The following is an 11,901-nucleotide window of genomic DNA, read 5'->3' as shown; positions in this document are numbered from 1 at the left end:
GACATTGTTGTGCAGTTGTCCGACTCTCTGGCCCAGACAGGAGTAGAGGCAGTGGCGGATGTTGAGATGGACGATATGGTCTGTGAGAGGGCGGTACGAGCGCGTTTTCTATCGCTCACTTGCACGTCAAGTCAGTCATATCAGGTCACCTCTGTTTCGCGCAGGCGCGTCTGCTTGCTGCTGACAAGGCCTCACACTCAGAGGCTGCAGGAGAAGGGGAAGGGGGAGAGGGGCGGGGACAGGTTCACCTCTGGACCTCAGGTCACCCTACTGGGGCGGGGGTCATTTTAACAGCGCACAACTTATGTAATTGCTTGTCTAAAGTCAACCACACCACGAATAGCTTCCAAATAAGCACATTTCATTGATAATGTTGTGAATTCAGGCCTATAGTTTCACATACATGTTAGTTTTCTGGGTTGTGTGAAATCGTTAAAAACAATACAGTTTCTGTTCTTTGGTCCTCTTCTTGTATTTATGATTGTATATATTTTGGTATTAAAACTGTACATGTTGTGATGTCTGTGTGGTTCTGATATTTAATAAAAAGTTCATTTGTGCAGAATGGTGTTTTTTGTTGGGGGTGGGTCAACAACAAAAATGTGTGTGTGTGTGTGGGAGGAGGGGGGTCATACAAGCTAGAGCCACCACTGAGTAGAGGAAGGGGAGCTGAGCTATAAAGGCCAGGGAAGAAAACTGAACGATGCCCAGTCAGGTGAGTGTCAGCTGTCACAAAGTCAGTGAGGCTTGATTGCTTAAACACACTGCAGTCTTAGTTTTAATTACATTTCTCTACTGTGTATTTAAATTACAGTAGAGCTGTAGATAGTCAGTGTTTTCTCTTGACTGACATTGACACTGTATTTTTAATCTCTTTCTTTCAGTGCTGTTACTCGGGTGACATGTTCACAGGTCGCCCTGGTAATGCACTTGTTGCATTGCATTACTGTCCATGTCAAAACAAGTTTAGGCTTCCAGTCAGAAGCAGCTGAACCGCCTGCTACACATTGCAGGAGCTGGGGCTCAACAAATGTGGCATTGGCACAAAATGTTTGTAGACCTGTTAAATGTTATCGTATGTCCATTGGTGCTTGGATCAATGTGATCAGAGTTTTAACTCGTCTCTGTTTATGAACTCTGCAGATCTTGGCTGCTTCTTTACGAGAGTCCTAACTTAATGTGCAGAATTCTTCATCTTAAGATTGATAGGCTGATCAGAGAATTCACAGTGAGAAGCAGGGTGAGCATCACTTGCACTTGCAGTGATCATTCATTAACTCTTCAATAGGACAACTTTTAAAATCCATCACTGCAGCCTGTGAGAGAACAGACCGTCTCCATTGTTACACCAGCAGCTAAATGTCGTGCAAGCAACGTGGATAATGATATGTGATAATATCTATACACACTACGTTTCTTCAGATTCCAGATCGATCTCGGCTGTGATGCAGACGGCCTGGCACTGCACTTTAACCCTCATTTCCATGACGACACTGATGGAGCTGTGCTTGTGTGCAACTCAAAGACTGCTGGTTGTTGGTGTGATGACAAACGGGAAATACACAACCACTTACAGAGAGGAGCAGACGTCAAGGTGAGGGAGTCCAGCTGAAGGAGGAGAAGACATGTGTACTTGATGAAAAGTACCATGAAAGGTTTTGTGAGGATTTTTTGAAAGGTTTAAGGTTTGAATAAAAAATATATTTGCTCACTTTGCCCTTGACACATAGATAGTTTGAGTTTTATGTTGGTCAGAATGTTTCTACTAAAATGAAAAGGTTTTACTCTCTGAGTATGTTTTTTATTTAGATTGTACTGAAGCTGGCAGGAAACACATTTGAGGTGGAGCTTCCTGATGGACAGGAAGTCCAGTTCCTGAACCGTGTTGGCATGGACGCAATCAGCTACAACAGAGTCACAGGGGACTTCAAACTGACTTCCTTCAAGATCTGCTAAGAGATGCAGCTGCTGTAACACATGCACGCTGTGGTTCTGAGTTTGGAGAAAGACGAGACTGAGACTTGGTCAGTTATCGTAAGAAATATGAATCATCGAGAGATGTAACTCTTCAGTACACCTGAAATGTATCTTTATTGAAAAATGTCCTGTTGTTCACAAGAATAAAAAACATTTAAATTTAAATGATCTTGTTTTGTTGTCTCTGAGGGGTCAGTTTAATAAACTGTAGCCTGATCCTGGCTTTGAAAAATATTTCCTCACACATACTGACACAAACTTCAGATAGCTCTGATGCAGAGAGTGACAGTCCAATTAAAGGGGCATTACACAACACAACACTTATGATGTCTCTGCAGGGAGACATCTAAAGTCAGAAAATAACTCTGGTGTGAAGTTTGAAAAGAAGTGGGCATGAGGGGGTCTAATAACAGACACTGCTGAGTTGCAGTGTGGGAAATGTAGTATCCAGTGGTTTTGGAACTTTTAAAAGTCTTTCTCCCCAAACTTAACAAAGATGCAATACTAAATTGTGGCAGTTTCCTTAAAGGCAACAGATCACATTCAAAAAGAGGAACAGTCGACTAAGATTGTTCATGAAAACTGGCTTTAGAAGCCATCTCAAATGCATCAAAGGTGACGATCTGTAACTGGATTTTACTGCTGCCTGGCATTTGATGTTATCTGTAAATAATAAAAATATACACACTAAAAGCCGTGCGTGAATTTCTTATAAGACCAAGACAAAAAGCCAAATAGACATAAGGAGGCTTTCAGGTCTTATCAAACAGAAATAGTTAGGAAGAAGACTTTAATGTGTATCATGGAGCATCTACAAAAGGTGGGGTCTTCCACAAACAGATGGCAGGTCTCAAAAGTTTAAATTCAGACTTTGTCATTTGAGAAACAAAAAAAAAACAAACATGGTCTTTCATGTGAAGGTATTTTTATTATACTCATTAATAACATGTTAAACTGTTACTGAGTGAATTAGTGATCAGTTTAATAAATGATAAAATAAATGATAAATTCCTTTAGAAACATTTTCCTCACGACTTACATTCTTTGCATTAAACCTGGACATAAGAAAAGCTCAGACAAATCAAAACAACAAAGATGATGTAGATATAATGACAGATTATTTGAAATTACATAACAGAAGGCAGGTCTCAAAAGTGTAAATTAAGACTTAGTCTTTTGAGAAACAAAAAAACAAACATGGTCTTTCCATAGATATGATGAAGGTATTTCTATTATGCTAATCAATAACATGAAAGGTTAAACTGTTACTGAGTGAATGAGTGATCAGTTTAATAAATGATAAAATAAATGCTAAAATCCTTTTGAAACATTTTCCACACAAGATTTACATTCTTTGCATTAAATCTGGAAATAACAAAAGCTCAGACAAATCAAAACAACAAAGATGATGTAGATATAATGACAGATTATTTGAAATTAGATAAACAATATAGATTACACAGGTTATCAAAGAAATATGCCCTCAACTCTTTGTTGTGTATAAGTTGATCATTTCTGACAGCATGTCTCTCATCAACCTTCTCACAACAATTCCTTGTATTTTGATTCAATAAAACTTCAAAATATTCAGCATGGAAACTTCAATCACATCAAGAATCTCATACTGACCAACTTTGTAGATGACACTTTGATTTAATATACTTATATTTTTTATGCCTCATTTATTCTCTAAATGACTATTGTTCTTCTGTGCTCTGTTCTAAGTATTAATACAAATAAAGCGATAAGATTTATATATGCTGTACTTTGTAATGATTCATTTACTGTCTACATTTATTAGTCACAGACAAAACAACCAGTCGATAATGAAATCAGTCAAAGTCTGTGAACCTCATTCTTTAGGAGTTTGATTCCTGAATAGTCACATGAAAACAAGTATCATCTTTTTCAGCGACGTAGTTGTGTTGGATCACTCAGATTTATACATTTCATCCAGACTTTTAATCGCTTCTTCTTTAGTGTGGTCTCTCCACTGTCTGGGAATTTCTCCATCGTCCTGGAATTTTAATTTATAGTGATCCTCCAGTTGCTTTTCAAATCTACACACAAACCATTTCCAGTACGTCAGTTTAGACTCATCAGGGGTAATTCTCCAGTTTGCAAGGTCTGGATCAGTTCGGTACCGTTTATACAGAATTTTTTCCTCTGAATCTGAACGAGGATAAAACCTTCGATCACTTGCAACTAATGTTGTGCAGAACTCAATAACCAGCTCCACTGAGTTTCGATGATGACTACCACTAACTGCACGGGAACGATGAAAAGGGACACTGTGGTCATCAGGGCTGTGATCTTCTATGGTGTTGGTACAAACTGCTGAACAGAATGGACACTTCTCCCAGCAGCACTTGCACAGCTGATCAATGAGGATTTGATCAGGTGTCAGCCTGAATTCACTCATGTTATTCAGTGAGAGGCTGCTCGTCTCCTTCATGATGGGTACAAGGCCTTTCTCTATCTCTTCTTTAAGAAAGTCAAAGTTGTTTATGTCTCTGAAGGTTTCAGAACAAATGTCATCAAACATCAGCTCATCTTTCAGCAAACTGGTAAATTCCTCCAGCCACATGTCTGTGTGTCCTCTCTGCGTTTTGACTCTCTCTGTTGCAGTAAATAAAGCCTGACTCACAAATTGTTTCAGGTCCTCAACATTTTTCTTGAGTATATCCCGTGCTTTATCTCTGTGAGATGTGAAGATGTATTTCTTTACTTCCTCTTTTATAAACCTCTCCACATGTTTCCTTGGATGTTTGATGTAGGTGATGAAATCACTGAAGTCCTCTTTCTCTGCCAGTGACTTCAACACATGTTTCTCCAGGTTCAGTCTGTTCCCTTTGAATGCTGGGAAACTGCACCTCATCTCTCCAGCCACATCAATGGCAGTCTTGTTGCAGACAGCCTCAACAGTGGAAACCTTCAGTTTTTCACAGATCAACTCTCCAAGCACAACAGCAGAAGAGCTTCCTTTACAGAAGCTTCTGAAAATGTTGTAATATTGATCCTTTTTATTCTCTAAATAAATTAGAGCATCATTGTTCATCTTGAATTTCTTGTGGGACTCTGAAAGCCAACTCTTAGCTCTGTCAAACACATACAGTAAGAGATCAACTGTGAACTCCTTCTTCAGAGCATATTTCCTCTTTGATTCAAATTCTGTCACTTTTTCTTTGACATTTTTGGCCACTTCTAGCAAATAAGTTGGACTGTAGCCACTTGTAGCAACAGGTTTGCTCCTGATTGTATCAAGTGAATGTTTTTCAACATTGTCAATTAGGGATCTGATCAGTTGTTGGTCTTCATACTGAAAAGACCCTTTAAAGTAATTTAATACTTTTTTTCCTGCTTTTGAAACACGGTCATGCAATTGGCTAAATGTCCCCTGTCCTCTTGTGTCTCTTTCGCTCTCTTGAAGTTGTTGGTTTTCCTCACAATGCTCCTGATACTTGGTGAGGGTCACATAATCAAAGTAATCACAGATCTCTGATATGTTTTTGTATCTGCCACTGCTTTTGGATTCACCTATAAGAGCCCATTCAAAACCAAGTTCATACAGGATAATTACATGATCTTCCTCCAAGTTGATGTCTTCAATAGGTTTTATATCTGCAGTAAGTTCTCTCACCCAGCCTCTCCAGACAGAGTCAAACTGCTTCTGAAGTTCCTCTTCATCTTGTGTCTTGTCTTTTAACTGCTGAGCGAGCTCTTTGCTCTTCTGTAGCAGCTTGTTCTCAAACTCTGTCTTCTGACCATCAAGCTTTTTACAAGCTGTCTTCTGCTGAATAACTTCATCCAGTTTTCTTTTCACTCCTCTCACCTGTTCATCATGAAACTCCTTGATTTTGTTTTCAAATTGGCCTCGCCACTGAACCAACATTTCTTTGTCTCTGTCATCATCAAAGTACTTTCTCATTTCTTTTTTGATTTCTTCATATGTTTTGCTCATTTCTTGAGAAAGATAACTGAGCTCAACCTTGTCAAGTTTTCCATTTTCAATTCTGTTATAAAGCTGGTTTTCAATGGTCAACATGTTGCTCCTCAGGGCCCAGGTCCAGTTCCCGTACTGGACCTCAAGGTTTCTGTACACTTTGATTTCAAGAGTGTTTTTGAAACTGAAAACAAAGTGTTCGTTCATCAGGGCTTTCCACAGGTCCTGGACTTTGCTTTTGAACTGTGACAGAGTGATCCCAGCAGACTGTGAAGCTTTAGAGAGGACGATGTTCTTCAGCTCTTGGACGCTCTCGCTATAACCTGGATTTGGAGGAGCCATAGGTGGACTTCCCTCCCATAGTTGGGCAAAGTATTTCACATCTTTTTGCACATCAAATGCAATGACATCACTGAAACACTCAGCATCACAAACCTCCTCTTTGGCAGCGAGTTGGGCCATCTGGTCCAGTTTTTCTTGCAGGCGTCTCTTTCCATCCATGTTTTTCTGTGCAGCTGCAATATCTGTAACATTCTGGTGAACAAACACACAACTTGGAGACAGTTTAACTTTCTTCATCCTCATGAAAGCCTGGACAACAATCTGCAGAATGTCCTGCATCTCAGCTGGATTCTCTCCAAAGATGTTGATCAGTGTCATGTTTCCCAGACCAACAACAAATGTTGCCAGTTCATTGTCGTGGTGAAGAGTGGCGTTACCTGCTAATTCAAGAGCACGCAGTCCTTCAGTGTCCACCACTAGAACGTAGTCAAACCTGAAGTCTTTCTTCCTCTCCTCTGACACTTTGACCAGCTGCATGAAGGCACCCTTGGTGCATCTGCCAGCACTCACTGCAAACTGTAACCCAAACATGGCATTCAGCATAGTTGATTTTCCACTGCTTTGTACGCCCAAAACTGACAACACAAACACTCTCTGGTCACCCAGTCTCTTGATGACTTCCTCTAAAAGACTAGAGATCCATGTTAAAGGCACATGACCTGCATCTCCATCCATCAGCTCCATGGGGTGTCCTGATATCATCAGCTCTGCAGCCAGCTCAGGGTATTTAGACCAGTCAGTCTGTCGCCTCTGTGTTTGTTTCTGCAGAGATTTATGGGCTTCATAGATCTGCCCCATTTCTCTAAAGATGTGCTCCAAACCAAAAGTTGCTGCCTGTAGTTTTGTTGAGATTTGTTCAAGCTCAGTTTGTTTTCTGTTTAATTGATCAGACTTGTCATGTTTCTTCTTCAGAGCCAAGACCTCAGACCACTTGTCATGATAGCTTTGGAGAATTGAATTGAGATCGTCAGTGGAGAGAGCATCTATTAAGATCTGAGTCCATTTCAGGAAATACTCTTTGTCTGTTGATGGCAGAGATGAGAGACTTTCAATGAACAACTTCATCAGTTCACTACAGGAAGCATCACATTGTTTCTGTCGCATTGTCATCAGTTCCTGTTGCTTTTCACTTTTGTCCTTCTCAGTGTTTCCTTTGAGATGATGCAGTTCTTTGTTTATTCTGCACCACTCATGCCACAGTCGGCCTTGACAAGGGAGCAATTTATCTTTGATTCTTGACACATCTGTCTCTTGAAGCAAATTCATTATTTTTAAAGCAGCAGATTTCCCTTTTTGGCAGACTGAGTCATCTTCATCCACTCTGATTCCAGAGACCTTGGCCATGGTTTCAAGCTGGAAGGATGTATGTGGTCCAGACAAAATCTCTCCAATGATCCTTTTCAGTTCTTCAGAAATATCTGACCGGCTTCGGTCTTTTAGACCCATTTTGAATGTTCCCTTTTTTATCTCAACAGCATCACAACTGTCATCAACAATGAGACAAATGAGAGGCTTTGAAGACTTCAGAAGATCTGAGAAAACTGTAGCACTTTTGTCACCCTTTTTTGGAGTTAATAACAGGACAACATTGACTGAAGATTTCTCAATCAGTATGTCACGCTGTTTTTCAAATGTCAGGGCATCACCACGAAGATTACAGAAGGCAGTGCAGTCAGTGAAGGCATCATCGGGGTTTCCAGCAGGACAGTACCAGGCGATCTCTGCCACACCATCCATCAAATGGCGAGATTTGGTGCTACCTGGGCAGTTTCTGTGGAAGAAGGTATTGTGACGGTCGTTGATCAAAGTGTTGATCAGCTCAGATTTAGACACTGAAAGTGAACCCAGGCGGAAAAATGACACCATGGGTGTCTCAGCTTCACAGATGGGCAAACTCTTGTTGTTGTTTGAATTATCTTTGGTTTGAGTTATCTTCCATGTTTTTCTTATTTGCCTGAATGTCCACAGAGGACACTCAATGTCCATTGTGACTGGGTCAGGAACAAGCAAAGGTAAGGCGTACTGACACTGAGAGAGCTTTGTCATCATGTTCTGCTTCAGGAAACTGTCTGAGCAGTGAAATACTGCCATTTGAATGTCCATTGGATGAATGTGATTCTGTTTTGATTGACTGCGATCCACACTGGTGCTAAAAAAAGCATTGAAAAGACTTTCTTCTGTGTCAACAGTGTCAAACAGTGGAACAGATGTTGAATGGCTCACCTCAGCAGTGTCTTGTCTTACAGGAATATCTCTGGCTCTGTAATCTAACATCATCAACCTCTGAAGAAAAGTATGAGCTAGATCTTTCTCAGATGTTTCATGGTCCTGTTTCACAGGTGGACCTATTTGAAGAAAATCTGCGGGAGACAACTTCTGGTGATGTTTGTGTTGAAGGTGGAGTCTTTTGAGTAGTGTTGCAGTCTCTCTTTGACATTGTTCCTTACAGCTGATTTCTTCAGAATTCTTCATGGGATCTTCTTGATATTGATCCTTCAAAGAAATTGTAATGTATGTTTATCATCATCACTTTGTGCAATGGGATGTGGAGTAAATATTCTTATTTCAGGTGAATTTCAGGTGTCTTACTTTGTTCTTGTTTCCAGTCATGTCTTCATTTGTGATGCCTGTTCATTTGAAGGACAGAAAAATAGTTACAGGTTACACAAACATGACTGAATAATTATTAGATTTAGTGGTGTTATTTTTATTAGTCTTACTAAAACATACAAGCATTTCAATTCATCAGTCCTGTAGTGAAAGCCATTATGCTAAAGAGTATTGATTTACTCATATAATATTGTTTGAGGCTGTGTTTTGTGATGTTGCATTGCATTGCATTCCAGCCCATACTATTGTGTGTATAAGAGATTTTGTAATGATGAGCTTTTTCTCTTACCTTTTGTAGCAGGTGTTATTACAGTGATGACCCCAGGTTTTCTTGATTGATACACCAGTATCAATTAAACTTATAATTTTTTCACTTATTCATTTTTTTTTTTGATTTGGTACTGTCATCAGTATTTAAGGGTAAAGGTTTAGCTTTTGATCTTTGGCGGGGGAATATTTTGTCAGAGAGCAAAAATAAACATTTGTATATGTGCACTTGATATCTATCGTTTTTTTTCTCTTTACAGTACATGATTTATCTCTGTATTTGTGCCACAGGTCATGTCCAACACACACAGTCTTTTGTCAGGCAGCAAAAGCTATTATTGCATTTTCAAGGTTTGTCTGTGTGTTTGCATTTTAGTGAACTACTCCTTCATTTTTAGTGTAATCTTTACTCTCATGATTTCCATCAGTATTTTATATCACAGACTCAATACCAGCACTGCACCACAGTCACAGGCAGACTGATAATACATTACATTCATTAAAACAAGAGTACACAACTTCTATTAAAGCTGAACAAAATATTAATATTCTACAGTAATGAAATACATGTATATTGCAGTGTAATAGCTTTAAGTATAATTCTAGGCTGAACACGTTTCTGCAGTTCAGTTCTCATTGTTCATTCCAATTTTAGTTGGAAATAAATTGACTTTTTTTTTCTCTTGACAGCTGCTGTCCACGAGCCTTACAGTTTGATCCCTGACACTGCTTTCAACAGTTTTGACTCTTCACATGCATACACCTTCATCTATTATGTTGCTAAAAGTCTTCTTTCATGAAAAATATCAAAATGTATCTCAGATGATTTACTTATTTACTTGATTTTCCCAAGTTTAAATTTATTATTAAGGGCGAACCACACTTACAATAGCAGCTCCCACAATGGGGAGCCAAAGTAAAGCCTCACAAAGCTGCTGGCATGGCTGAAGACTTGTTTACTGTTGTGTCCATGACTTTAAAACTACAATGAGTATAAAAATTTAAACAACAGTGTGTTTCTCCTCTTAGATTTACTGTCCAGGTGCAGGACAGAGTAAAACAAGCATAAGTCAAATTAATACAGTTTGCTCTGTATACATTTTTAATATATTGCTTCTTGTGACTGACCTTCTAGTGCTGATCTGCAGATCTCCACTAGATCATTCCTCTTGATCTCTTTTAAAACCTCCATTGTGATCTCCAGAACTTCAGCTTTTGTATAGGTCTGCAGCATCAGATTCTTCGTGTCCACTCTGTCCGCCTTCTCCAAATCAGCCGTGCTGATGGCTGTTTTTCCTTTGAGGACGTCATCCCACTGAAGGAGGTCTTTGAAGCACTTAAAGTGTTTCTCTGTCAAGTTGTCCAGAACATTGAAGAGAACTTTTTTTACCATTGTGGTTTCCTGGTAAAAATCAGAAAATATTGTCAACCTCAAGGACAGTTAGTTACAGTTATGTTAATTAAATCTACTTCTTTTCTCTTGGTTTTATCAATTTATATAGGAAGCTACAAAAACTCTAATCCACTATTTACAGTAATAGTTGCAGTAGCTACTATAATAAATTCATAAACTGCAACCACAGGAAAAAAACACCCACAATTACAGAAATCAGCTGTGTTTATTAACTTTCATATTTTTATATACAAAACCAACATTTTATACCTGAATCTGTCTAAAACCAGAGATAAATGTCCATAAATAAAAGACCAAAACCTGAAAGTATTGAACAATAAAAGCATAACTTCAGATATTTGTCATTTTACTTGAATGAGATGGTTGGAGCCGTTAACTGAACGATGACGTCAGTTAGTTGGACAGTCAAAAAGTCACAAATCATCGGCGACTTTGAGCACAGAGCAAATAAAAGTAGCAAACGTCTTTCATAAAGTTAAAGATGAATCAGGAAATAGAAATGTAGGCTGTGGTTAACCTGCTGAGCAAATAAAAAAATGTAAACAACTCTTTACCTTCGCCATTTTTTCTTCCCATTCTGATTTTGAAAGCCGTTTCTTCATCGAGGCACTTCCTGGTTCGTAAGAACCGGTAAGAACTTGAGTTTGATTTAGATGAGACTTCAGGGGTGTCGACCCGAGAGGCGATTATTTCCTTCAGACTGCATCCTCAAAGCTTCGGAGAGAATTCGTGCGCTAATTTATGGTGCTACCAGCGAAGTAAGCGCACGCACCGTTGTAGTCTAATTAAACTACAAGTCCCTTGTTTCCCGTCTCTGCAGACGTCACGTCCGGTCGTGTCCTGGATTAGGTTTTGAACGTCAGGGGCGCGCGGGAGTGTGTGCGCGCCTTCATGACAGCTGAGGTATTTCGGGGAATGGAAAATGAGATGGGCTTTTCGCTTTTTGCGGATGAGGGGGCAATTTGGAAGAGGAGAAGAAATGTAGAATTCATAGTAAATAAACTACAGGGGGCTATTAAGAAAGTAGAAGAGTTCTCTACAAGGATAAGAATGGCTGGTGAGATAAAACTAAAATTACACAATCGAGACTTGGGGAGAGGGAAACACTTTAGGTTTAATATGGTTTCATGAGAAAATTACATGGAAAAGGAGTGTACATGTTCAGAAATTTGTGGACAAGTGTGAGAAAGTATTAAATGCAATGAGGTGTTTGGTTGGACATGAATGGGGGCAGACAGAACTTCATTGATACATTGGTTTAATTAGATCACTTTCAGATTATGGTTGAGTAGTTTATGGATCAGCAGCAAGCACATGTCTCAAAAAAATGAGATAACCTACAATATCA

At 39.3% G+C, this 11,901-nt stretch overlaps 1 protein-coding gene across 1 annotated transcript; it reads right to left on the bottom strand.

The window, feature by feature from the left end:
- Window positions 1-2,885: 2,885 nt before the first annotated feature.
- On the bottom strand, window positions 2,886-11,340 carry LOC139618414 (interferon-induced very large GTPase 1-like). The gene is made up of 4 exons (XM_071474310.1): window positions 11,108-11,340; window positions 10,268-10,541; window positions 8,852-8,889; window positions 2,886-8,755 (listed from the first exon to the last, which is right to left on the bottom strand). Exons 1-4 carry the CDS (start codon window positions 11,153-11,155, stop codon window positions 3,908-3,910), a joined length of 5,208 nt encoding a protein of 1,735 aa, XP_071330411.1. The 5' UTR covers window positions 11,156-11,340; the 3' UTR covers window positions 2,886-3,907.
- Between the last annotated feature and the right edge of the window lie 561 nt (window positions 11,341-11,901).

This window comes from Trachinotus anak, unplaced genomic scaffold (assembly GCF_046630095.1).
Source record: "Trachinotus anak isolate AG129_WGS33_773 ecotype Australia unplaced genomic scaffold, CSIRO_AGI_Tana_v1 ptg000003l, whole genome shotgun sequence".
Lineage (NCBI taxonomy): Eukaryota > Metazoa > Chordata > Actinopteri > Carangiformes > Carangidae > Trachinotus > Trachinotus anak.
This window is presented reverse-complemented; position numbering and strand designations above follow the sequence as displayed.